The sequence below is a fragment of the Neophocaena asiaeorientalis genome, unplaced genomic scaffold (assembly GCF_003031525.2).
Source record: "Neophocaena asiaeorientalis asiaeorientalis breed wild unplaced genomic scaffold, Neophocaena_asiaeorientalis_V1.1 scaffold45, whole genome shotgun sequence".
NCBI lineage: Eukaryota > Metazoa > Chordata > Mammalia > Artiodactyla > Phocoenidae > Neophocaena > Neophocaena asiaeorientalis.
The window spans coordinates 8,331,399-8,359,287 of NW_020174642.1; the positions used below are offsets into that span (position 1 = coordinate 8,331,399).

General features: G+C 42.1%; 1 protein-coding gene across 1 annotated transcript in view; it reads right to left on the bottom strand.

The window, feature by feature from the left end:
- The window catches only part of DSCAM (DS cell adhesion molecule), a 737,093-nt gene that overhangs the window by 72,781 nt on the left and 636,423 nt on the right, over window positions 1-27,889 (bottom strand). The window contains exons 20-21 of the mRNA XM_024758431.1: window positions 25,113-25,268; window positions 14,486-14,619 (exon numbers count right to left, since the gene is read on the bottom strand). Of these exons, the coding sequence (XP_024614199.1) occupies window positions 14,486-14,619; window positions 25,113-25,268 (290 nt within the window). The remainder of the gene's footprint in view (window positions 1-14,485; window positions 14,620-25,112; window positions 25,269-27,889) is intronic.

Below are 27,889 nucleotides of genomic sequence, written 5' to 3' on the forward strand. Positions count from 1 at the left end.
AACAAATAGGACAATAAACAAGTAGCAAGATTATAGATTTAAACCTACATCGATATACCTATAATTATTTTAAGTGTAAATGATCTAAAATCTTAATTAAAAACAGAGATTTTTGAGAGTGGATATAAAAGTAATACCTAACTATATGCTGCCAACAAGAAATGTTTTTCAAATATAAAAATACAAGCAGGTTAAAAATAAAAGGACAGAAAATCTATCCAGGCTAACACCAATCAAAGGAAAGTGGCAATGGCTATATTAGTATCAGACAAAGTAGATTTATGGGCAGAGAATATTACCAGTGATAAAGGAAGTAATTTTATAATGATAAAGGGATCAATTCATCAAGAGGACACAGCAATCCTAAACATCTATGAACTTAATAACAAAATAGTAGTCCAGGCAGACAAACACAGAAATTAGTACTGAGAAATGGGGTGCTGCTGTAATAAATACCTAAAAATGTGGAAGTGGCTTTGAAATGGGTAGAGGCTGGAAGAGTTTTGAGGCTGAAGATAGAACAAGCTGAGATTGCCATGAAGTGTTCGCCAAAGGTGATTCTGGTGAGAGCTCAGAAAGAAAAGAGGAGAGCTGAGGGAAAAGCCTCAGTCTTCTTAGAGAATACGCAAATAATAATGAGCAGAATGCTGGTAGAAATGTGGATGGTAAAGGCCATTTTAGTGAGGTCTCAGATGGAAATCAGGAACATGTTATTGGACAATGGAGAAAAGGTAATCCTTGTTACAACGTGGCTGAATTGTGGTCATGTTCTGGTATTTTGTGGAAGGGAGAACCTGCAAGTGATGAAATTGGATGTTTAGCAGAGGAGATTTCTTAACAAAGTGTTGGTTCCTACTGACAGTGGTAGTAAAGTTGAGAAGAGAGACATAAATTGAAGAAGGAATTGGTAAGCCAAAAGGAACGAGAACTTAAAGATTTGGAAAATTCTCAGCCTATCCATATTGTAGGGAAACTAAAGTCCAGAGTCAGTGACTCACTGAGGTCACTGTGCCAGACAAGGGTGAGCAGAGACTCAAGCTCAGGGCTTCTGATTCAAGTCCAATGCTGCTTCCTCACACCTCATGCTGCCAATTGCAAGCAATGAAACACGTGAAGAGCTTACTTTTACCCTTGTGAGCTGTAAAGTAAACCTTATGTAGGTCACGAGGCCGCATAGGCTGCAGCCCCAGCTCTGCAATTAAACAGGGGACACAAGTGTTAATATACCTCCTAATCGTCATAAAGCCTATGCTCTCTCAACAAAAAATAATGTCAGAGAATTTCCCATTGTCAAATATTTGACATACAGATACTAGTGCAGACGACTAAAGGGAGACTATGGGACCCTTGCACGGAGTGCTCAGATGTGCGTATGTGCTAGGGTACATCTGTGCGTCTGTACTCCACTTGCCCCACTTTAGCCACCCAACCCCCATCCCCTTAGGCACACCAGCCTGACTCCGCGATAGAAAATCATGGGGAACATTAATTCCTCTAGAAATTCAGAGGGAATTTGACTTGTTTCCTGGAAAACCAAGAAGACAATCCCAAGACTATGTGTACTTGTGTTCTGTAGTGTTCGAAGGCAATGTTGTTGCCAAATTAATTTTACAAAGCTTATGACGTGCAAATTATAACAATGAGCTTTAAAATATATTTACAAAATTTTCCGTGAAGAGTGCAGAGTCCTTAGGTAAAGCTCAAGCACTATCCAGTCTGTAAGCTACAATTGGCCCTATTTAGTTAGTTTTTACCTGAAACATACCTGAAAATTACCTGAAGCATAGCTAAAATCAATGATAAAACTATGATTTCTTATGCAACGATATCTGTTTCACCATTTACAGAGAAGACTAACCAAAAGTTGAAGTAAAAGAGGTGTATTTATAAAAACTTCCCCCAGTTGGAATGACCTTTCTCTAAGGATTAGGATAGAAACTTAGAGTCAAGCTATTCAGGGGTTCCTACTGGTTATTTGGGGAAATTGGTTGCACTGGTGCTGCCACTATACTCCCCTGATGACTGCCATAAAATTGGGCACCAGTTTTTTGGTCTCAGTAGCAGGGCAAGCAGAAAATTGACTGAACAATTTAAATAATTGAAGAGTTGATTCGTTTTCTTTGTTATATATGTAACTGGATATTAAATGTGACTTTTCCTGTTATCATGAAGTTTTAGCAGTGTCCTTAAAAGGTGAGAATAGTCCCAAAGATGCCAGTACTTTCTTTCCTTACAAAAATGTGAGACCATCTATGCAGGGATTTCTGATTCTAATGTTCTGACCGTCACTTATCTCTGGGTCCCATAAGAAGCTGAGTCAAGAATAGGATATTTTTATTGAGAGATGTCTGTGTACATTCCCACCTATGGGCGGTAGGGGCCTTTGAACTCACCGTAGAGATAGGTGAGTCCCATTTGAGAAGGTTAAAGGCTAGCCCTGCTCACAAAAGGAGAGAAGGCTGTGCTAGGACTAGCTGTCACTTGCAGGTGCTTGGTTAAGGATGCTCACACGTGGACGCTGTAAGGGAGAGCAAGGCTAGCTGTCTCCAGAGGGATGCCCACAGGTATGAGATGTCTCCAATAAAGGGGGGTACTGAAAATTATATAATATTTGTTTTAAACAGCATTACTTATCCATAGATGGTGCAAAATTCAACCATTGCTAACAAATTCAAGAGGTGGCAACAGGTAAGAGAAAAAGAGCTAAATGGGAAAAAGGTTAATCAGAAACCCATTCAGGGTAGTGAAGCAAATCTATTTGTTTAAACCCTTCTCAATGCTCAGCCAAATATGTTTGTTCTGGGAAAGAGGGAGGATGAGTATCACTTCCTTATGGAATATTTTCCTTAAAATTTTATATGATGTATAATAGCATTGATTATATTTACATTTCCTTAATTTTCTTTTTATTGGATACCAGATTTTCCAACACAAGGATTGAATCATGTTTAAACTGACTTGCCAATTTCTACCTGCATTCCATTGTATGATATTACCTCCCAAATACTGGGAATGCTCAGTGAGAGGGATTGATTTTATTTCCGGATTTTTCCTGATACTTCAGCTAGGCTGATCCTTCAAAGACTTTGAAGCATTAAATGAGCATGGAGGGATAGAATGGAAAATAGAATAGAAAATAACAAAGCAGAGCTACACTCTAAGGGCAACAAGATAGGAAATGGTAGAATAAAGAAACACAAACTCCCAGTGTAGTTTCTCAGGGATGAATGAATCAAATTTGTCAAAAGGAGAAATTTATGGGGAGGGGGAGAAAGACACTTTTCTCTATATTTAAGTATCTAAATATTTAATTTTCTTCTGGTAGATCTTTAACTCTCTAGTCTCATCATTTTCAGAGTCAGGACAAAGATATTAGCCATTCTAGAAGATTTTATTATTCCTACAATATGAATTAACCTTGAATGGATTAATATAGTTGGGCTAAACCTTTGTTTTAAGGGAAGGCTTGTGTTACTTCATGACCTGTGGGAATACAAAACGAAGCAACATGAAGAAAGCTCTGATGCCAGGTATATGACTTGTATATGCTTGGTTCTTGATGGGAAATTCTGCCCCACAGCTCCTTTCTAATTCTGGTCGGTGCCAGCATGATGGAGCAGACAGGGCATTTGTGGATTGGGGTGGCCAATATTCTGTGCCCATCATAAATTCCTGTTAGCCATTTGAGAAAAGGTTGTTCTTTCTCATCTAAAAAGTATTTAAACATGCTGATTCTATCAGAATCCAGAGTTAACTGACATTGATTATTAATTAATCACTCTCAGTTGCAATCCTCCACGTGGCAGCCGAGTTATGTATTTCTTGGTCCATCAGAGATTGTTGAATAAGAAGAACAGGGCTGTTCTCTTTAGCTGGTGTCACGTAACAGGGACAGTCCATAGTTTTCTTGAGGGAAGACTTCGGTATTCTTTCAAGACACACACTTAAATTATAAAATGTGTAAGTAGTTTATCTATTGAGCTAAATATCGTGCTTCAAATCAAACGTTCATGGGTTTTTGCTCTGGGAGGTAGTTGGGGTATTATGCCAACACCATTGCACTGGAAGTGTGGAGGCTGATGTGATTAGAAATATGTGTATGATGAGGCTTGACAACAGGTACAGGACATCTGGGGCCAGCCATACAAGCTCGCTGGACTACAGATCTTTCCTTTGGGCTGTGCAGATGCTCTTAATACCATGCCTAGTAATAATAAAAGATCATAAATAGTTGCTGAGTTTGAATTCATAGACATTTATTGAATTCAATTCCATTGTATAGATTATAAGGTAAGTTTGCTCATCAAGGAAGGAGATATAATCATGGTTTGCCAAATGGAGGAAAAATTAAAATAAGGCAACTGACACATTCCTACTAAAATCTAGAAATAAAATCATTTGAATTCCCTTCCTAAAACTATCCCTGTCATAGTCAAGGACATGGATTCACATTTGTAAAATGCCTAGGAAAATAAATGGGAACTTCATGCATTTGTTTTAAAAAAAAACTTATAGCAAGTTTTTACAAGGCTTCTGACATGCTTGCCTCCCTAAAATTGTACCCAGAGTGGAAAATACAGCTAACGATATTCACCTTTTGACACCCAAGCCAGAGAGCTCACATTTCCAGTGTTCTGCCTTTCTGTGTTATGGCTTTAGGTCTGGTGGGTGGAGTCGTGCATTTCTGAGGAACTCAGTAGTATCCTCCTCAAAATGATGTGCAGGTTGCTTAGGTTAGTCTTATCCTAGTGCTTTAATGTCACCCCATGAAAAGGCGAGGAACAGCATCTTCCAATCCTACTTTCACTCCAGAATTATTCTTGTCTTGGGATGCTGGTGTATTGTTTTTCCTTTCATGTCTAAGATACTTTTTAACCAGTAAATAAGATAAAATTAGCCACAATGAGTTACTTTAAATGCTCTTTAGTAATTTCTATAAAACTGGATGTTTACCCAATAGTGGCCAAATCCATTTTCAAATCTCTTACACTATTTAGCTGAACAGATGAACTTGTAAAGCCTTCTTTAACCCCCTCAATCAGGTGTTATATTTTCCCTTTGTTTATATGTCCCTTAAGGTCCTTATCATTATTGCCCTTTGGATTAGTCTCCATGTAAGAGTTTTTTTCTCATTTCTTTTCTGTGGTTGATTTCTAGTTACATGCAGGTGTGGTCAGAAAAGATGTTTGAAATAATTCCCATACTCTTAAATATGTTGAGGCTTGCTTTGTGTCCTAGTATGGGGTCAATCCTAGAGTGCCCTTTGGATTATAATCTTGTATGTTCTTACCATCACTCCCCCATGGATGCTTCAATCTCTCTGAGTGGGCCTTGCCTCACCCTCCGCCCTCCACTTATCCCCCAGGGATCCTAGGCTAGAACGTTGCAGGGTCGGGACCCACTAACCACTCTTTGGAATGAACTGAGGAAATGTCTGTTGTCTTAGTGACTTTAATAATGATCTATAATTTATTTGAGCACAACAGAAAAATATGTGTAGAGGTTGACTATGGAGTTGCAGGCTGCTCAGATCAAATTATTCACCATTTCTGATGGATATAAACAGAATTCCACTTTAAAAAAATTTAATTAAGTTTTTAATGAAACACTAATTCTATCAAAGAAATATGGTACTTTAAAAAGTTTTAACATCTAATTATTAACATCCTATTTTTTAAAAAAATTGAATGCTATGATTTCATAGATAGAATGTTCACAGCAGTGATTAAAAATACCTGCAAAGCAGAATAAACAAAATGATAGTTCTTTTAATTATAGGGCAATGACTCTTTCAGAGCATATAAAATCTTTCCGTTTAGTGGCAGAGAAGTAGCCTCAATTACATGAAGAATAAACAGTTAGCTGGATCAATTTAAGATTTACCTCTTTTTAAGATTTCTATGTATAATACATTTTGATCTGATTTCCATTTTATTTCATTATTTTCATTGCTAGAAGAAGAAAATACGGCACAAAGATCTTCCTAACGAAATAGGCTAAGATGGCCAGCTCTCATAGACATAATAGCATATTAAAGCTACTTGTTTTATCTTAGTCAATTTTGGTGGTTTCCTCTGTACTTTACCAAGATCACTCTATCGGCTATTATATAAATGGCTATGGGCTACTTAAAAAAGACTTCCAAACATAAAATATTTTAATTTGGGTCTCCCAAATATAAAAATTATTGTTATAATGTTCTGCAAGTGAATTAAAGTGATATGCAGAAAAGGCATGAAAGAAACTAGTTTCTCCATGCTATTGTTTAGAATCAGGGCATTGTCCCAATAGACAGACTGACATTACAGGATCCTTATATTTCCCACTCTCTTTCAAACAAAATCACCTCCATTTAGTAGAGTTTTGTCTTATCCTTTCCCTGTTGTCATACCATCTGACATACAAATGATCTCTCTGTAAAAAGGCTTTATTAATTTAACTTGATTGCTATCAGCTATTCAACAAATTTTGCACAGAAGAACTGGTTTAGCATTACATAACTTCTCACAACATAAGAAAGAAATTGTGAGAAAGGCTGTTCTAGGTAATAAATGTAATAGAGGTATAATATATAGTTTTGGAAAAAAAATAGCCATTCTTAATTCTTAATTGAAAACGATCTGAAGCCATTTATTTCCTTAAATAGTACCCCATGTCTGTATCAGACCAAGTCAAAAAGATGATATGTTTTCAAAGCTGGAATCTTTCAAAAACTCCAAAAGCTAGTTGATCAAAAGGGCATTTTCATCTGTGGCTACTTTGGAAGCAGTAAGAAGAAGTGGAGAAGTTTACACCGCTGTCTAGTCTGAATGAATGGCAGTTCAAAGCCAGAATGTGTATTGGCAACTTATCTGCAAAATTGGGCAGGCAATCTTGTGAGACTGGGCTTGAAGAGTGATTTTTAGGGCTTGTTTCTGTACAGAAATTCCATTTGAATAAATGATTCTGCTTCCCTTTGTTCAATAAAGTCCAAAATCGGGCTCAGGATTTTAAAGGCCAAGCTTTCTCCCAACCTTAGCATAGGGAGTCACCTGCATTTTGACCTATTATAGCAACTGGACAGCTTCACTTTATGCCCAATGATACTGAAGCACCACAGATGATGATTTAAAAAAAATTAAAATATGGACTTAACAGAAATATTGAGCAGTTATTGGCTGGTTCACTGAGGATAGATAAAGAACTAGATTATTGCTCTTCATCTTTTTAAAGAACTAGATTATACAAGATAGCATGTACTTCCCCTCACTCCCCCAAAGAGTTGGAGTCTAATAAATATATGTAAATTGCAGCACAAAAAATTTAAAGCAGATTTAGAACATATTTCATCAGAACTGGCCATGAAATACTGAGATATTTCTAAGGAAGCTCAAGAATATATTGATACTTCCCCAGAAATTTTATAAAACCAGAGTTGGTTTTCATATGCTTAGCTGTAGGTCTGTCTCAAGGAAACTTTTCTAGTTTTCTCCCAGTCATATGATAAGATGCTGAGTGCTAGAGTAGAGCTCAGTTAATCTCAAGAGCATAGAGAGCCTAATGCATGTCTGTCACACAGAGGTGCCCAAAAAAGATCTGCTGACACGTGATTAATTGCGTATATGTATGTGAAACATGACTGTGTATTCTTTGGATGACTTTTGGCAACTCCATAATTTACAGCGTTGCCATTACAGAATAAAGAGGTCCAGCAATAAGTCATTTAGCTGGAACTGTGGCAGAATGATTTCCATGTCAGTGACTCAAAAGCACAGGCATTTTATCTAAATCCTTAGGGGATGGAAAGCATCCCAAAGTATATAACACACTTTTCCTGCCTTATTAAGTAGAAACTTCATTATACAGTTTAACCTCTATTGGTTGACTCATAGCCATCATCCATAAAATTTAATTCAACATAGCATTTGCTGAACATCTACTATGTCACCATAATACCGGGGTTTCCAAAAGTATAATAGTAACTAACTGTGGTTCCTGTATTTAAGAAACTGACGTGCCACTGTGGGGGCTCAGCTATGCCCCCCTCCAACAGTGATGCAAGAGATTATGGTTACATCAAAGAGAGGTTAAAAAATCAGTGCTGGGGATGCTGAGGCGAAATGGGGCCAGCTTCCCTGGGGAAGGCAGTAGGCTGTTAGGGTGAAGAGCCTAGTCCCTGAGCTCAGACCCCTGTGGACTACAGACCCTGTCTTTACCTTGCTAAGCTGCGTGGTCCTGGGCAGGCTGCACAGTCTCCATGTCAGCACCAGTACAGAGAAGAGAATAAAACAACCCCTCTTGCATAAGGTAATCATCAGAATTAACTGTTGAAAGCAGTATTTTTAAAAATGTGGTCCATAGAAGCAATTTAATGGGCCTGGAAATCATTTAAAAAATAAAAGAAGAAAAAAAAATCCAATATAACAGAAAATATCAGAGTGCATCATGTGTAGTAAATGAATTTTTGTTTACAAGGCTTTTGCTGTGTGTGTGTACTGGAGTGTGATCATAAAATATATTTCCGATTGTGAGTCATGAAAAAACAAGTTTGGAAACTATAAGCATAAAGCATTTAACACAGAGCAGCTAGAATATGGCAGGTGCTCAACAATGTTAGAATAAATAATGTGGCATCTAAGTTGAGCCTTAAGAATAAACATTATTAAAAAAAAGAATAAACATTATTACATGGGAGGGTGAGAGGGAAAAGACAAGGAGGAGGAGGACCTAATACACACACACAATACACACACAACACACACACACACACACACACACACAGGAGACACAGTGTGGCTTAGATTTTGGATGGAGGAAGGTTAGTAGAATAGGAGACTGAACAACCATTGGAGCTGGGTTATGGAAATCTGCCCAGGTCATCTTGAGAATTCTGAACATTTTTTAGGTAAAAAGGGAGAAGTTATCCAAGAAATTTGCACAAGGGCATGACATGATTGGACAAAGAATTTGGAAGAATAATTATGACAGTGATGCAGACAGTGGAAGGGAATGGATATGGGTAGTGGAAAGGCTTCTGCCCTAGTTTGGTTTCCCAAGCAAGGACTTGAACCAAGGCAAGGGTGGTGGGAGTGAAAGGAAGGGAGAGGATTAGAAAGATGTTGTGGAGAAAGACTCTTCATGACACAATGTCACTCTGCAGGTGCTATTTCCCTTGGTCATAAAACCCTCTCATCAGGTACAGTTCTTCCCCTTCTGCAAGCCAGGGCTGTATATATGTCCTAAGTAACAGTCTCTGGCCTGATTTTTTGAGTAACACCCTCCTACCTGACTCCTATGTCATCCAGTGCTGTCCCTGCCACTGTTGTGTCATTTACCATGCCACACAGAGCAGTGACCATCTCTAGTATTTTCTGCCCTCCATAGAACTAGGAACTTTTCAAAGAAAGACACTCTATCCTTTGTCATTGCAGTCCCATGGTTATATTAGAGTTGTTCTCCAAACATTCTGGTTTGCCTGTCTTCTGGGTATGTGTTTGGATTGTAATCTTGGTTCCCTTGTGGTTGAGTGAGGCTATGTGATGGATTCTAGCCATTGATTTGTGCTGGAGCATTTAATGCCTATGTCAGACCCTCCAGAGATTTCTTTCCCTCTGCCATAAAACCCATATGGGTCCTTCCTGGAGTGAAGATAACATGGATCAGAGCTACCACCAACTCACAATGAACATGAATGTGAAAGAAAAATAAAGCTGTTATTTGTGGAAATTACTGAGATTTTTAGACATGCTTGTTACACAGCATAACTCAGCTTCTCCTGACTGATATACCTCCAACTCTGGCTCAGCCCTTGGCACAGGGTAGCCCTCTACAGAGATTTGCTGGGTAAATGAAGAAATGATTTGGAAACCAATCAGATAATGAGTGGAAAGGGAGAACAGGAGTCAAAGGTAATCTAAGCCTTAGCTTTGTCTAAGGTAATCATTAGCTTAGTCAAAGGTAATGATTAGCTTAGCTGAGAAACAGGAACAGAAGGGGGGCCAAGAATGAATTTGGCTCTGGACATGTTGGATGTGGTGGGGTCTCCAAGAAGACATGGATGGTAGGAAGTTGACAATATAGGGCTGATTGGTTCTCTAAGATTGTCAGAGTTAGAGATAAACATTTTGAACCCCTCAACTTCAGATGATAGTTAAATTATGAGAATAGATTCAATTATTCAGGGAGATAGTAAAGAATATGAAAAGAAGGTAGGGTATTAAAAAGTGCCTACTTTTAAGGGTGGGGTGTTGAGGGAGAGGGAGGACAAAGGAGAAAGAATAAAAGGATAATGGAAGCTAAGAAAAACAAATTTAAAAACAAATAACTATATAATAGCTTGTGATGCTACAACTTAAAATAGGAAGAGCATTACTTCTTCCTAAGAGGCAATGGCATTTTACAACCAGGAGGCCCATGGTGACTTCTGAGAGAGGAGCAATCAATATTATGATGAGCATCATTATAAATTCAGGTGGTCACATTAGCTACTACTTCCCTGATTCTGTTATTGCACCATTTTTTTGACTTGAGATTCCTGAATATTTGTGGTTCTCTAAAGCCACTCTGTCTTGTCCTCAGCCCCACTATAGCTTTAGGCAATGCAGTCTAGGGAGGGTTGGGAGGCAAACACGTACCTGCTACCTTGGCTTGAATGTTGTCTGGACCTGGTAGAGGCTACTTTCTTTGCTTCCTAGAAGACTTGCTTAATTCTGAGTTGTGGGCTCCACTGTGGAGAGTTGGCTGCTATGAGTCTCATTTGCTCATTCAGCAGCATCTACTGAGCTCTACTTTGTGCAGGAACTGGCTAACATTATCTTCTGAAACTGGAATAACTGAGGTGGATCATAGTGCACTGATATAATTTTTTAGACCTTCTGATTTTTATTCTTCATTAATGAGAAGTTTGTGCTATCTAATTTTACATTTCTATGTCCATCAGCTTAGCCTTGCAGAACAGACAATTTCTACCTCCTAGTTCTTATGTAATATATAACATTTTTCACAGTCTGCTTTTAAGTAGGGAGGGTCGTTAGAGAGGAAATCCAGGTTAACTACTTTCTACCTGGGACCTTACAAGGCTAGCTCATTACTTTGGATTTCCATTGCTTCTCATAGTGTATGAATTGATCATCCAAACCATTATATACTAAAAGTAATAGCCATGGTTCCAAAAATTATATGATGAATTCCTTAATCAAACAGATTTGAGGTTTTGCTCTGACTGGGAAGGTTGATGTCTCTTTGCATTAGCTGGTCCCTCACAGTGAGATTAATGTTTACCAAGCACCACTTTTAGACAACCAGCCTTGAGACAGATTTCCAGTTTCTTGTCTGGCAACATACAAAGTTTCATGTGCTGACGCCTTTTACTAAGCTGACCTGAGAGAACACCGTGAAACAAATGCCTATAATCAGACAATGCATCGTACATATTAGAGAAAAGAGCCTGTGTCTTTTAACAAGGCACTTTCACAAGGAAGGGGCATGAATTGAGGATCTTGAGAGAAAATTTACATCAGCAAGGAGGTTAGCCGAGGGACTCTCATAAAGAAGATTAAATTACGGAGTATGCTGTGTCCTAATTTATCTTCCCATGTTCTACATTCGACTATGAAGTCATTTCAAAGGAAAAAAAATTCAGATACACTAGCAGGAAAAATACACAGAACTGGGACTGCCCTCTGGTGTTTCTTTCGATACATTGGCAGAAAAGTAAAAGCCTTAGAAAATTTGACGGCATTGTTTTCTGACTTAAAATTAAATCACAGACACTAGAGATGGGAAAAATTCCCCCTTTCCAGTAACTTATAGTTCCTTATTCATTCCATGGGAAAAAAACAGAATAGTAGATGGAATTTTTTAAGTCTTCACCTCTGAAGACACGTGTATTAGTTCTCTCTCATCTTTACTTGCAATGGTATTATTTTATTTTAAAAATAGGTATCATATGAGAAGTCTCTTTACCTCACACTCAATTTTGCTGTCAACCTAAAACTGCTCTAAAAAATAAAGTCTATTAAAAATAGGCCTCGTGGTCTTAAGTGATATTTGAAATAGATGAATAGCAATGTGGTTCTAGAGATGGAAGAAAACTGATTCTGGTTCAGTTCATGTTATTGAGGACAGCTCTGGAGTTCTGGGTCCTCTCTGCAAAGCTTAATAAGTGGTGCTTCCCGGGAGACCACAGGCACCTTGTGATAATCATATTTCTAGATTTACAATGTTTTTTTTAATATGGTTAAAGACCGCACAGAAACACCTGCTAGTGGTTGTAAGACATCAAGGAGGTGAGAAATTCAGTTATTTCCCACCTTTTCTGGTTAGTTTGATCTCGCTAAGGTATTTTTTGAAAGGCTCTTGTTGAGAAGGTCCTGGATAGTTCAATCCCATTATTCTATGCAGGGAGAGACTGGAAATCTCTTGGGAAATTATTTATATTCCATCCTACAGAGTGTTCGATGGATACTGTGTTTGGGATAGTAACTCCTCCTTTTTTATAGGACTTAATTCGTAGGCTGGGAGGATGGACAGTAATATGGCACCCACGATCCACAAACGCGGGCTTGCTCCGCTAAGCCTCAGTCACTCAGGACTAATTACAAATAAGCCAGGTTGGGGCTTTTAGTTTAGAGATAAATAGCCGATTGGGAAGACAGAATGAGGGTGAGCTGCCGGTGTTCCCTGCTGGCTCTCTCTAGCTCATTGGAGTCAGAAGAGCAATTGGGAGTCCTACAGCAAATCAAGAAATGAATGAATGAATACAAATAAAGAAGCCCTTCATATTCGAGTGAAATATGGGCACACTTTCAGCAATAATTTTGTCTCTCTTTGCTGAATGTGGTGGTATGTCAGGGCTGATGCCCAAAGGATCAGATCCTGCACAGGGTCCTCAGTGAATGGCCTCTGAGTAGAGGGCCACCCACCATGTCCTCTACACTGCTCTGCATCTCTGGACTTTGATGGTGGGATCTGATGGTAGGATTCAGCAGGTGAGAGTTAACAGCATGTTTGAAACCAGATAAGGAACTCACACAAGTTCTGAAACCCATATCTAAGCATATTACCTCTAAGTCTTTACTTCAACTCCAGAGGTGCTGCTGTTGACATATAAACAGCAGAACACACAACTTGATAATTTTCAGAGACGGAGGCCCAGCTGTGAGCCACACTCCTGCTCTCCCCCTGTCTCCCCACCATTAATCATCCTCAGTGTCTATAGTGCCACTGGGCCTCTGGGTCCCCTACAGACTCTAGACTTGGGAAAGCATGTCATTTTAATTAAAAAGTAATTACTAAATTAGTTCAGGAATGTTATTCAACCTTAAAAAGGAAGGAAATTCAGACACATGCTACAACATACATGCACCCTGAACATATTATGCTCAGTGAAGAAAGCCAAGCACAGAAAGATAACACTGTCTTATTCCGGTGATATCTATGAGATTCCTAGAATAGTCAAATTCACTGAGACAGAAAGGAGAAGGGTGGTTGCCAGGGGGTGGGGAAGGGAGAATGGGAGGTAGTGTTTCATGGGCACAGAGTTTCAGTTTTCCAAGAAAAGAGCTCTGGAGATGGATGGTGGTGATGGTCTCACAACAATGTGAATGGACTTAATGCCACTGAATCGAACACTTAAAAATGCTACCTTTTATGTTTTGATATTTTACCACAATAAAACCAAAATTAATTTGTGTATTCACTCCACAAACAGTGAATGGCTATGCATGTCATGTGCTGTGCCGGGAGCTGGGAGATGGAAAGATGGATTGGACACAGCGCCTACCTCAGAAAATGTCATAAACATTTCTACGAAGATGTCATAAATTTCATGAACCATTTTTTGTTTTCTTTGAAATTTCCCCTTTGGATACACATATTCTTCTGTTTAAGAAACACTCTAACCCTGTAAGTAGCATTCAGTGGTATTAATACTAATGACAGTAAATCCCATATTTTGAAATATTAAGTACCCTACCTACCTTTTAATTCCTTCACAATGAATTAAGCTGACTTTTGTACTTGTGAGGGTCATAGAGTCTTGTTAAAGTCCTTCATTTCTAGCATAACAAGGGTTTTCCGGCTGCTGGGTCTCAGTGGGCGATGGGCAAGGAAGGAGGACGGGGTCAGGGTGTGCGAGGGAGGCAGGTGAAGCATGAAGTGCATTGAAGGATGAGCCCAACAGCAAAATCAATAGGTGGTGTCCACTGACGATCAATTAAGGCCTCTGGGTTTTGATTTTGATAAGCCAGCTGGCAGTGTTTGTGGGAACTCACCCAATAAACAATCATTCCAGACAACCATGTCCCTTAGAAGGATTCAGAAGTGTATTTTCCAGTGAGGTGGTAATGAGGACCTTGCTTTGTATGTGCAGACAGCAGGGAGAAGAATAAAACCACTGGGGAAACCCAAGGAGGTGGGAAACAAAGGAAGGAGAATGTCTCAAGCAAGCGCCCGTGGCTCGTTTCTGGAAGATGCTTGAAAGGCACTGGGTGATTTACCAACTTACTGTGGGGTAGGGGTGGGAGCAGAACACCGTGTACTTTCGGATGATGCCATTCAGTTTGAGAGGGGGGAGCCAGGACACAAAGACCATGGAGGCTGAGGCCGCAGCCGCCTTGACTCCCGCGGGGGGACCTGGAACTGGAAAAGCAGAAAGTTTAGTGACAGAATGATGGAGCTTCCCTCCCCACCACTCCAGACCCACCACCCCACAGGACACCGCTGGGCCCTGCCACTCTCTCTTCCCAGCTCTGCAGGAGTCAGGGATGCGGGCTGAACTGTGTCCCTCCAAACCCATGCCAACTACAAATTGGCACTTGCCATCTGCCTCTGCAAGGATTAAATCATGAACTGCTGCAGCCGCTGACCTTCAACATCTACTGAAAGTAGCTCAGGGTGGACATCAGGAATGAGGCCCTCTGTGCTCTGGGAAAAACTGGTAGAACATGTCTTCATATAGATAGGTACTTTTAGGAGAAGATTTTATGAGCCTGATTCTTGCATCTCCTCGTATCTAGAAAAGCACTAAAATCATTAATGGTGACACCTGTTCCTCATGACTAGCAGGAAGCTTCTGCCAAAGCGTGTGCTTGACTGCATGTACTCCCTTCACTGAAATCATATGTAACACTGACCTTCCCCACTACCTCTTTGGAGAAGTTTCTCAGAGCTATCTTAAATTCTCTCTCCTGGGCTATAGTCCTTATTTTGCCCCAAATAAAACTTAACTCACAACTCTCACGTTGTGCATTTTTTTTTTCAATCAACACCCACTTGTTGAAGCCCTAACCCTACCATGCCAGAATGTGACCTTATCTGGAGATGGAATCTTTAAAGAGAAAATCAAGTTAAAATGGGGTCATTTGGGTGAGCCCTGACCAGCATGGCTGGTGTCCTTGTAAAAAAAAGGGAGATGTGGACACAGAGATATACATGGAGGCAAGACAATGTGAAGACACAGGGAGAAGATGCCCATCTACAAGCCAGGGATCGATTCTCTCTCACAGTCCTTGGAAAGAACCGACCCTGCCCACCCCTTGATCTTGGACTTCTTGCCTCCAGAAACGTGAGACAGCACATTCCTGTTGTTGGTCCCCCAGGCTGTGGGACTTTGTTACAGCCACCCTGGGGGCTGACACAGTGTCTCTCTGACCAGTGACCTAGGAGCTCCACTAAGCCATGTTCTTGGGCATATCCCCTAAGAACCCACTTTAGCAAGTATCCTGCTCAGTCAGTTTAGCCAGAATCTCCACAATATCTTATCACCTTTGATATCGATCAAAGTCCTCACTCTCTGTCATCACCAGGTAATCTCTGATCCTCCTCACCTGCCTTTTGCAAAACTCCTGTGAAGCCAGTTTAGCCAGAATGCCCCTCACCCCTGATGTTTCCTCTTAGTAATTTTTTCACCCAATGACCCCTCTTCCTCCCCTTCACTCCTTGGCTATAAATTCCCACCTTTCCTTGTTGTATTCAAAGCTGAATCCAATCTCCCTCCCCTACTGCAAAGCACTATTGTGGTCATGCCTTCACCTATCAAATCGTTCCCCTGAATGAAGCCTGCCTTGTTGTTCCTTAACCAGTGTCATGAATGGTTGTTTCTGTGACAGAACTAACACAATCAGCTCAAGTCCCTATTTTCCCGGGAGCCTTCTCTGTGTTTTTCAGTCCCTGATGACTTCCTGCCTCTGACTAGTAGAGAATTTAGCTTCTGGGTCATTCTTTCTTCTGCTACAGTGTTTGGCTTTGAACAGGCTTGGGGGGTACCTCTTGCCTCCTGAGTTAGGAATGAGGGTGAATTACCTCAGTCATCAGAGATCACCCTTCTGTGCCCAGAACACTTTGTAATGACACCTCTATTTGGCTCAGGAGAGGCTCAGAAGCAGTTTTTATGAGTATGAATTTTTGTGTCAAAGATTCACAGTTTATACAGACAAAAAACTCCCCTCTGTAAATCATCTAAGAATGCAGAAAAGGGTGTTGACGACATGAAGCTTAATCTGAGAAGTGAGATTGAACATAAGTGACCTTCTCTCCACCCTTTTGTTTTCCAGGTTGAAGAGGGAGAATGAGGTGAGGTGGGTAGAACATGGGATAAAGAGGAGAGAGTGTTAAATCTGCTGTGAGAGAAACCACGAGGTTATTGCTTTCCTCCTCATTGTTTTAACTTTTCATGTAGAGAGAGGTTCCCCCCTTGATGGAGACCTTGAAATTCAAACCAGTAAGGTCCCCTGTGAGCCCCTGGAGGAAGCTTTGAGTTCCTTCCTTCTCCAAAAACAACCTAACTTCAGAGTAAATATTTTTGGAGTTGAATGTGTATCTCATAATTGTCACCTTCTAGATGACAATTCTAGGTCAAATTATGCTCAAATTTTGACCTTGACTCTTCTAGGTCAAAACAACAAAACCAACAACTCCGGAAAGAGTTAACGGGGGTTGGACACAGTCATCATTTGAAAATATAAAATCTTGGGATCAGTTTTTTGTTTAGTTTTTTTTGCGGTACGCGGGCTTCTCACTGCTGCGGCCTCTCCCGTTGTGGAGCACAGGCTCCGGACGTGCAGGCTCAGCGGCCATGGCTCACGGGCCCAGCCGCTCCGCAGCATGTGGGATCCTCCAGGACCGGGGCACGAACCTGCGTCCCCTGTATTGGCAGGTGGACTCTCAACCACTGCGCCACCAGGGAAGCCCTGGGATCAGTTTTTGACAAGTTCCACCAAGAGCAAAAGGTCTAGAGAAAGGAACACATAGGAGTGATGAAGCTTGGATTAATAGGTCCTTGGGAACAAGGTACCTTTGTCCTGAATATGCTTAGTTTTCTACTGGTGAGGGCTATCACCAAGACATCTACAACCTGGTTCAGAGCCACAGGGGCTCCTCCTGAACGCCAAGGGTGGAGCATACACATACTTAATATTCCCACACTAATGGATGCCCCCAGATTGGCCAGAACCCTCCATATCTTCCGTAAAGCAAACCACGCAGCTGGCATCCACCAGGCACTCCCTCTGGCCAGCGTCCTTCTAGGACCCCAAGTACATTGGCAACAACCCCTTGGCTGGCTGCTCATCAGGAGTGTCAGGCTTGTTTCCACCCTGCTGGTGACAATTGTACTTGTCAAGGTAATGCAGTTTAATTTATGGAAACTGATGAAATATGAGTGCACAAAGAAAGCTGTTTTTAGGACAATTGATGGGACTTTGGAAAAGCTTTCTGAAGGTAAGTTTAAAAAAAAAAGAAGCTTCAATTAGGTTTGGGCAAGACTAGTGAGAAGAACAGGTCACATGGCAAAAAAATCAAGGCAAACAGATAAAAAGAAATTAAAAAGCAGATTATTGACCAATGATAATACATGTTTACTCCACGATCAAGAAATTAAAGTGGAAATTACAGATGGTCCATGATGGATACAGTTCAAAGAATGAAAAGTGACATAGAACTCTCATCTCTTCATCCCAAACTAAAGAAATGAGTCTGGATCATTTGATTAGACAATGATTATATAATAAATGTGTATTTATATGTTTTAAGTTAAACTACAATGTTTGAGTTCTGTCTCTTGGTCACTGTAAAATGTAGTGATTCCTTCTTTAGTAGATTATTTCCATTAACTTGCCTGGATCACGTCAGATCAAAGGGTTTTTCACTGCACTTACTACCTAAACCCCCACGTGGTTCCTCATACGCTGATTTATGATCCATCTTGTACAAAATCTTTCCTTGTAGCATTATTAGAATTTTGCACAAGAAAATAATAAATATACAGAAACTGAGGCACAATACATTGGAGAAAGATTTTCAGGATTTCTGAGCCAATATTTTACGAATGAGAATTTAAAATTTTAGTTCTGGTTTGGATTACACCACAATGGTTAAAGGTGTGGGCTTTGCAGCCTCCACTGTGGGCTTTTCTCCAACTTTATTACTTGGTTCTGTGTCCTGGGCAAGTTCAGAAGTTCTCTAATAAGTCTTAGTTCCCTCATCTATGAAGCCAGAACAATAACTATACCAAGTTATTATTTTACTGTTAAGATTATGAAAGAGAATTCATGTGAAGAATTAATACGAGTCCTGTATATAATACACACTGAATAAACTCTAGCTATCATTTGTAATAACCATCGCCATTTCTTTATCGTACATATTGCTAAAGGATTCTGGCCTTTACTTTGTAACTCAGTGTTGAATTATAAACACCAAATGTTGAGAGGGGCAGGAGACAGAGATGGCTTAGGAGGGTGTGTCTGGGACATAGTTTGATAAGACACACTCCTAGTCATCAGGTTACATTTTGGTAATCTGCTTTTTTCTTATGAAGATACAGGTAAGCTTAGGTAGCTTTCATGAATTTCTGGCCATCGTTGAGTGAACTTATGGCTCCAGGTTTGACTGGTTGAAGTTAAGAATGCAGCGGCTGAGGACCATCTCTTCTGCATTCTCCCATGTGCTCCCCTGTGCACGCAGATGCTCTCAGAGCTCTCGTGTCTGATGGCCCCGGCATCTCGGCTCTGACTCACGCACCTTAGACCTATCCTGTTCAAAGCAGGGCTCATCACCTTCTCTCCCAAGCCTCCTTCCTCCTGTCCCCTATTGCAGCAAATGGCACAGCCACATCCTTGGTCGCAAGAGCCAGAACCTAGAATTCTCTTCCCTTCTCGTTGCCTCTCGGTGGATGTGTAAGGTTGGTGTGTGCTTTAGACCTCCACGTGGACGTGTCAGGTCAGTGGCTGGATTCTCTTCCTGGCTCTGTGTCACTGCACAGCACTGGAGCCCTTTGTAGGTCCCTGGGTGTGGCGTGCGTCTCCCACATCAGGTCATTGACACATGATGACTGACAGCCTTGGGTTCCTCCTGCCTGGAATTGTTCCCCACCCTCCACCTTGTCCTCGGCAACTCTAACTCATCTCAGCTTCTGCTAGTGCTTGCTTTCTTGAGAAAACCTTCTCTGTCACTAGCCTAGGTGAGGTTTGTGACAACTTCAGGGCGGGTTGTCTCTGAAGATGCTTCTTCATGGCACTCGTCATAACCCACTCAGGAGTGATTGGTGAATATCTGTCTCCCCCACCAGCCTGCGAGCCCCACCTGTCCTGTTCTCTGCTGTGTCTCCAGTGCCCGGGCCAGTATCTGGGGCATACTAGGTCCTCCAAGCAGACTTTCTAAATGAGCTCAGTGTGGCAGGCAGGATTCTAAGATGGTGCCCAAGATTCTCGCCCTCTGATATCCACACCTGTATAATTACTTCCCCTTGAATGTGGGTGGTACTTGTCACTATGACAGATGGATCACTCTCAAAATCAGGTTACATTGTGTGCAAAGGTGAAGGGATTTTGCAGATATAATTAAGGACCCAATCAGCTGACTTTAAGTTACTTGAAAGGAGAGTAACTTGGGTGGGCCCAACCTAATCAGATGAGCCTCTTAAAAGAGGGTCTAGAAGTCAGAGAGGGATTTGGAGTAGCAGAGACAGGCTCCTGTTGGTGATGAAGAGGTCAACTGTCCTGCTATGACCACACGACCATGTGAACCTGCTGGGGCCATGAGACAGGGATTGGGGAGTGGCCTCTGGGGGCTGAGGAGATGGTCTCAGCCCTAAGGGAACTGGGTCCTGCGGACTGCCAGTGAGCTCGGGTGAGGATCCCACCTCAGATGAGACCCCAGGCCCAGCCAACACTGTGATTTCAGCCTGTGAGACCCTGCGCGGGGGCCTGGCTAACCTGTCCCTGGACTCCTGACCCCAGGAAATGGTCAGATAATGAATTTGTATTGTTTTAAGGTGTTGGTTTGTGATGATTTGCTACACAGCATGGAGAATGGGTCCACGCGGTCAAGCCACCTAAGAGTGTATCTTAACGTGAAACATCAACCTTATTGCTCTGTAAAAATATTGCCTCAATCTGAAATGAGACAAAAGTCTGATAAGTACCTCACAGACACTGGTCAGCTTCGTTTTTGTCATCATCATTTTTCTGGTCTTAGAGATCAGCCTCAGGCAGGGGTATGTGTGTGTGCGGTTTGTGGCTTGTGTGGTGTGTGTAGTGTGTGTTTTGTGATTTGTGTGATGTGTGTGTGACGTGTGTGTAGAGTATGTCTGCATGTGTAGCGTGCATGGTGTGTGTGTGGTATGTGTGAGTGTGTGTATAGTGTGTGCGTGTGCATGTGTGGTTTGTGGTGTGTATGTGATGTCTGTGCTGTGTGTGGCGTGGTGCCCACACCAGTGTGTGTGTATGTGTGACCCGCCGTGACAGCCAGGTCCACCTGAGCGCCAGGCTCTGCAGTGGCTTTTCTGAGCCGTGAGCAGATGACATGATGCTGCAGGGACACCTTCACAATAGCAGTTGTCGTCATGGCCAAGCAATGCATGAGGCCCCTTTTCTCTTCTGGTTTCCATCAGGCTCCAATATGTCTGGCCTTTGCACGCATTAGAGCACTGGTTTCCAAACACTCTTCAAAGTGGACAAATCCTTTCAAGTGTCATGTGGGAGACCCATGCATAACACAGTGGAAGTGGAGTGGCTTCTCCTGAAGCAGAGCTGGGAGGGAGCCCTTCAGGGGCCCTCCCCATTACCATTGGGCGTCTCTGAAGCCCCCTTAGGAGCCCTTGGACTTCCTAGGAACCTGTGTGAGAATCATTGCAGCAGAGGAAGCTTTGACATCCACGTGGTGGAAGGCCTCCCAGGACATCCTGGTCTGTTGTGTTGCTGCTGTATCCGCTACTGCACAGAGCACATCACAACCCTGCCAAATGCTGCAGGACTCTGGAATCCTAAGCAGTATTGATACCGATTAATTGACAGGCTTTCTCACGGCACACAAAGCCTTCAGTGTCTCCTGAAGGGCAGCACTGCTGGTGGTCAGGCAAATACACACACACACACACACACACACACACACACACATACACACACACAAAGAGTCCATCACCTTTAAGGTGAACCAGGGTGCAGTTACACTATCACCTGAGAACACACCATCCACGCCTTCAAGAGGATGTATGGCTCAAGATATGGCTGGCCAGAGGAATCAAATATCCTGATGTCTGTTTATTTTTCTCTTGCTCTGAGCTCCACTTTCAGATGTCCTGCTAAACAGATCATTAACCATGGCAGAGAGGCACCAAAGATCACATATCACGGCTCCTGCTGGACTTCTTCCCACAGAGCTATGTGGATTTGTGATGTATTCAGTAAATATCTGCACTTAAACACAACCGTCGCTATTTAGATATATGTAATGTTTTCTTTTGTGGAAAAGGATCAGGGCTGAAACTACCTTCTGCCAGCAGGACGAAAATAACAATTGGAAAAATAATAAATTGTGTTTGTGTGTGTTCTCTTCCCCATGGCTTGGCTCAGATTATATTCTCAGCAAATAAAACGGTAGCAGGATTTCACAAACGTTTTAGAATTCAGAATTAGCTGTCCTGTGTTCAGAAACAAAAAGCTTGATTGGCAAATAATCTTTTGTGGTCTTGCAGCAATAAAAAATGTGCAAGTTCTCAATGATTGAGCAGTCCTGGGAAGAGGACCTGAGACATCAGTTGTTCTTACGGACCCTGAGAATATCTCTGTGGACCCACAACTATACTGATGGAACTGAGACTATGGACCCAATAGTATGTCCAAGGATCTATATCAGAGATCTATATCAAGATCTCCATATTCTTGGAGAATATGTCCAAGAATCTTTATAGAAACTGAGAAACTACTTATGGAACAGAAGACTTGTTTTCTAAACAAATATATCAGGTGTGAATTATCCCCTGTAAAAGTAAACGTTTTGTGTGTTTTATTTTTCAGTTTTATTTATTTAATCTATTTTTATTTATTTATTATTGATTCTGTTTTTATCTCTTTCACTAGCAAGTGATAAATTTTTCCTTTTTAAGATGATCAGTGACCTAACAATATAATTTAAAATTCCAGGCCCCATGACACTGAGGGGTAAGGACGTTCGTTTAAGAACTGTTTTGGGCAGAGAAGTCCTAATTGAATGTTTGCTGTGAATGTGTTAATATTTCTTTACTTGCAAGAGCAACAATAAACAATGAAACTTCAACCTGTGCCTAGAATAGTGCTTTTCTGAGGAAAAACAATAAATGTTGACAATTATTATTTTACATTTTTACATCATTTAATTGAAGTCGGCAGTGTTATCCAAACTTCAAATCATAAGACTTCACAGAAGCATCAACAGGATTTATACTCTGACTTTGATTACGCATTCCTTTCAAGCAGATACAAAATTGGAATCAGTTCTGTAAACAGCTCAAATGTCTATTTATATTAGACATTGAGTCTGTAAGGAAGGCTGGCACAATTCTTCACCATTTCTAGATTAGTGAATTTTTCATGTGAATCTGGGAAATAAGCTCATCATTATACTAGCTTTTCTCTCCTTCTACCTAATCTCTGCTCTGCTTCTTTTTGAAAATGCTGATGATTTATCCCAAGTAAATACTGACACTCAGCTCTGCATCACTTTCGTCCACATTAGCACAAGTGGAATTCTTGATCTCCTCCCTGGTATGCCCAAGGCAGGGCCTTCCACAATTAATCACATGTCCCCATACTATTAGCACTGGATATGAAAGTAGAGAATAATTGATTGACAAATTACACTTTGGGTCTCAGGGTCAAGCTTTGAGACAGAGCTCTATGATTTCTAAAACTGGAGGAGTAATTAAAAATTGATCCCAAATTACCAGTCAGTATGGAGCTATAAAGAGCTTTCCACTTTTATTGGATTTCTGTATGTTTTTCTGAAAAATGCATGTGTCAAAATTCATGTTGCTGATCAATTTGCTCTTTAAATAATAATTCCAGTGACATCTGTGTTATTGCTTAGCAATGCAAAAGAAGGTTCCACCCTCATTCTGAAGGAGTGGAGATCAAATAATCAAATGTCTAGTGTCAGGAACCATCCCACGATATGTCAAGCTAGGTGATGTTTGCACACATCACTTCACTTTTTATGTCTTAATTCTGTGCAGTCTGATTGTCATGGAAATTTTGTACATGAAAAAAGTCCAGTTCAGAGAAAGTGAGGTAAGGTGTCAAAGTCCCACGGCAGCAGGTGGCAGAGCCAGCATCTAGACACAGCTCTCGGTTGATTACATTCTAAAAATTAAATATGGCTGTCTTCACCCAGGACATAGCTTTGTAGATATCTCTATGAATGTGTGACTTCCTAATGGCATTGCATTTTGACCTTAGATTTCCCTAAAGAATGCAATTCCTTTGGGCAGCATTGGCTGACACTTGCACATAACTGGGAATAATCACTTGTGTGTTCTAGAAAAACTGAGGGTAATGAGGTTAAATTTGTGTGCGGGAACTAGAATGTACGAAGGGCTAGAGAGACAATAAACATAATATGTGAGGGTAGACGGACAGGACTGCTTGGGGAGCGGGGCTGGGTTGGATGAGGGGAGAACAGAGAGTGATGCTGTGAATGTCAGGGGAGTGTCCTTAGGAGACAGAAAAGCTGGGCAGGAAGGGTCTGCCCAAGCCTCTGAGAGTGTGTCCCTAGCTTTGTTCCCACGGGACATAGTGGGGGAAGCAACAGAATGTTGACTGTCTGTGTAGCAAAGGACATCAAAACGGCCAATACGTGGGCACTCATGGGCGATGGAAAACGGCTCTCCCACCCACACCCTGCCCAGCTTCCTGGGGAACAGAGGCCCCGCAAGAAGACGAAAAAACAAAACTGCAGAGCCAAATCAGCACAGAATTCAGGTGTAGTGGTTCCCACCTCAACTCTGGCTTGGGTATAATGCTGAGCTCTGATTTGGAGGATTCCACAAGGGAATCAATTGGATATCAATTGCTCTTTCTTTTAGTAAGGTGGAAACTGCTTTTCTCACTGTTGCCATAATATGTATTATAAGTTAAATTATTCTTCAAAAAGTCTTCAGTAAGGTCCCTCAGGCTTTCCCTTAAAATAATATAAAAAACTATTTTGCCATAGAGTTTTTGTAGGATTGGGAAATAGTCACATAACCAAGTCCAACTTGTGATCTGAAAAATGTGCTACGATTTAAAATTTTACTAAATCATCATAAATTCTTGTAAGAAATTTAAAATATTAACATGAAGCTCTCACATTGAGGGCTTATTCTAATGTTATTCTAAAGCTGGCACAGCATATGACGATGTAGACCATTACATAATTTTTAAGTGGAAAGATGGAAATGATCAGAGCTTACACTAATAGCTAAAGAGTCACTGAAATTATTCTAATGGGATACAAAACAGGGATGGCCCTGGGATACAGGCCTGGGATAAAAGGCACTTTTGTTTAAAATAATATGTGCCTCCCCCCACCAAAAAAAGGAAAAATTATAGGGGAAGAGAGAAACAATGGATAAATCAAACAAAGGTGACACAGGAAGTGCTGGTCTGAATCGTGCTGGAATATTTTGGGAGGGCAGCAAAAAGTGTGCATGGAGCAAAGTCAAGAATAGGTGGGTGCCTCCTAGAGAAATGGAAATAAAACAAAAATAAACAAATGGGAACAGCCTTTCCAACAATAGCTCCTGCCCAGGAATGCTGCCAGCTGGTGGGAGCCTCCTGTGTGGCCCCTGGAGGTTCAGACGGGACCTGAGCTCTCCCCCGACAAGCCGCCCCCTTTCTCACCATCCTCTTTGGTCCGAGTGAAGATCTGCTCGCTTCGCACGCCGTCCCCAGCCCGGGTGAAGGCCAGCACCTGGATGCTGTAGTTGGTGTATTTCTCCAGCCCGTCCAGCTCCAGGGAGGGCTGCGTGGTGGTGACGTTTTTAATCTCACCCAGCTCTGGAGGACAAGAAAACACGAACCTGTTACCGCGGCTGTGGGCACCGTCCTTGCTGCCCAGCACTGGGCCAAGAGCCTCCATCGCTCATGTCCTGAAATCACTCAAGGGGACCAGGCACAGTCTTCATGTGACCCCAACGCTCTGCGACATTTGGAAAAGGTCATTTGCACCAAACTGCCACAGAGCACAGGGCGGAAAATCGGTCTGGAAAACAGTAATTCACTCCAAGTTAAGTGTTATAAACCCAACGCTGGCACCGTGGCTGCCCTCCTGAACCGCCCCCAAGCAGGTTTCCCGCACCCCAGGCCCCAGGGAGCCAGGACCGCTATGCTCACTCTACAGAGAACCTTCTAACTGCTCCTCAAGAAGCTTCTACAAGTCGAGTTTCATTTTTCCATTTAAAAAAGCAAACTCCTTTAAGGTAGACGTATTTTTCAGCACCTAACTTAAGTATATGAGCGACGGCAGCACAGCAAACCCCTCCTGTCACCTGGAGTGAACCCTCCGGCTGATGTGTCAGGAATGTGGCGTCAGCTAAAACTACTTCACGTTCTGGTGTGGGATCAGCTAATGACGTGCAAAGATGGACCTTTATGCTGGCGCATCTGAGGTATATGATACACGGCAGCTTGAGAAAACTCATGGTGGTGTGTTAAGTCCCGCCACGGGTGCTCTGATGGACGAGGAGAGAGGGGCCTGAGGACTGCTGACCTTTAGGGCAAGTGGCCGTGTGTGGGATGTTTGGTGGAGGCTCGTCCCCGTGCCCGCTGTGCCCGGTTACTCAGAACTGGGCTGGGAGACGGGGTCCAGGAGGGAGTCCTCCTTGGTGTCTGGCCACCTCTGCACACAATGCACACAGTGAGGCTGCCCGAAAGGGTCTCTCGAGCTCTCTGGCCTCAGTAAAGGCAGTTGACACGCCGTGCGCCCTTCCTTAGGTTCTGGGTTCCCAGGTTAACTCATTTACACAGCATGGCCATGCTCTTGTTTCCACAACCCATTCATTTTACAGGAGAGGAAACCGAGGCAGGCAGAGACTCAACAGCTTCCCCAGGTCCCGGAGCCGAGCACGGGGGCCGACAGCATGGGCCGTGGCACCACAGGGCGTGGCCGCACGGCCCCGGTCCCCACTCTCAGCCACTCCCTGTGGCCGCTCGGTGGGCCTGCATGGCGGCCGGATGAGATGCGGTTCTGCCAGCTGGTTTCCTCTTCCTGCTCTTTGATTTTCTTTCCTCTTGTCCTTCCGGCATATTGCACGGAAGTTCGGAGATTAGTGGCCAGCTGTTTGGTGATTATGGTGACTATTTTCGTCATCAAAAGGATCAGGGCTGAACTGGACATAGCAGGATAGTTGAATTTAAAATAAAGCAGGGGTTAGCCAAGGCTTGTCACTCACATGCCAGGGACCCCTGTGTGTGATGAGGGCTGTGAGGGGATGGGAAAAATGGGCACAGACACAGCCCCGGACCCCAACAGGAGCCCGATGCCTGTTCCCACCTTGGGCACCTTGTGGATGAGTTCTGGGGGCAGGATGCTTTGCTGGGGGGGTGAGAGAAGAGCAAAGGTGCCTGTGGTCTTCTGGGGGAGACCATCTGGTGGCAGACTTTTAGGGGCCACAATCTAGAAACCAGAGCAGATGGCTTATGAAAATGAAAGAAAATGTTTGCTCCTGTGTGGTCACTGTGCATTTGGAAAGCTGACAATCGTTACCCTCAGATGGGTTAGAAATTCTCTCCTGTGAAGGGAAAGTCTGCCCTGGGTGACCATCAGACCTCTTTCCATTATATTATTCATTTATAATGTTCATTTTCCTGAACATAGATAATACAGGTCAATTGGAGTAGGTTAAAAAATTCAAATGCTAATGGAAAAAGTTTAAGTATAGATCTCATCAAGATCTTTTCAGATTTAGGAACTTCTACATTATGCCAAAGATTACACACACACACACAGTCAGGGAAAATGCAACTCAGGGGAGGGGCTTCCACGGGGCTGTATGCAGGGCTAGTAATGAGGAACTGACTATATCATGTGACCTCTTGGGGCCTCTGGTTTTATGCTTTTGTTTTTATCTTTAAGAAGGACCCAGGGTCTCTACGTCATGGGGGAAGTATGAGCTCTAATTATAGTGCAGGGGAAAGGTGTGCTGTGCCGATGGGACAGGGCTCTTCCCCAGTGAGACACAGTGATGGAGAAGAGGACAGTTAAGAGGGAGAAGGGCAAAGTGGGACACCCTGATCTTTTTAAAGAAAGCAACACCTGACACAAAAGCAGTACACCCGCTCATGAATTACCATACTAATTAGAATTGGTATCTGGTTATCGACTCATACTGGGGTTCATATTATTTGGATGAACTAATTTATCACGAACCATGAATATGAAAGCAGTCCAAACCCCTGTTCAAAATTACCCCCCCCAAGGATTTTTAAAAACTACCTGTGCCCCAGAATCGACCACAAAAGCACCCCATTCTCTCTGCTGGGAGGGTATGTCCCTGACTCATCAATGTAGAGGAAGTAAAAAGGAAAATTATGAAAAAAGCCAGATTCAAAATCGCAGGCTTCATTTGTCGTTCTTTCAAGCTCCTTTTCTTTTTTTATGGCTTAAACACGGATTTCTA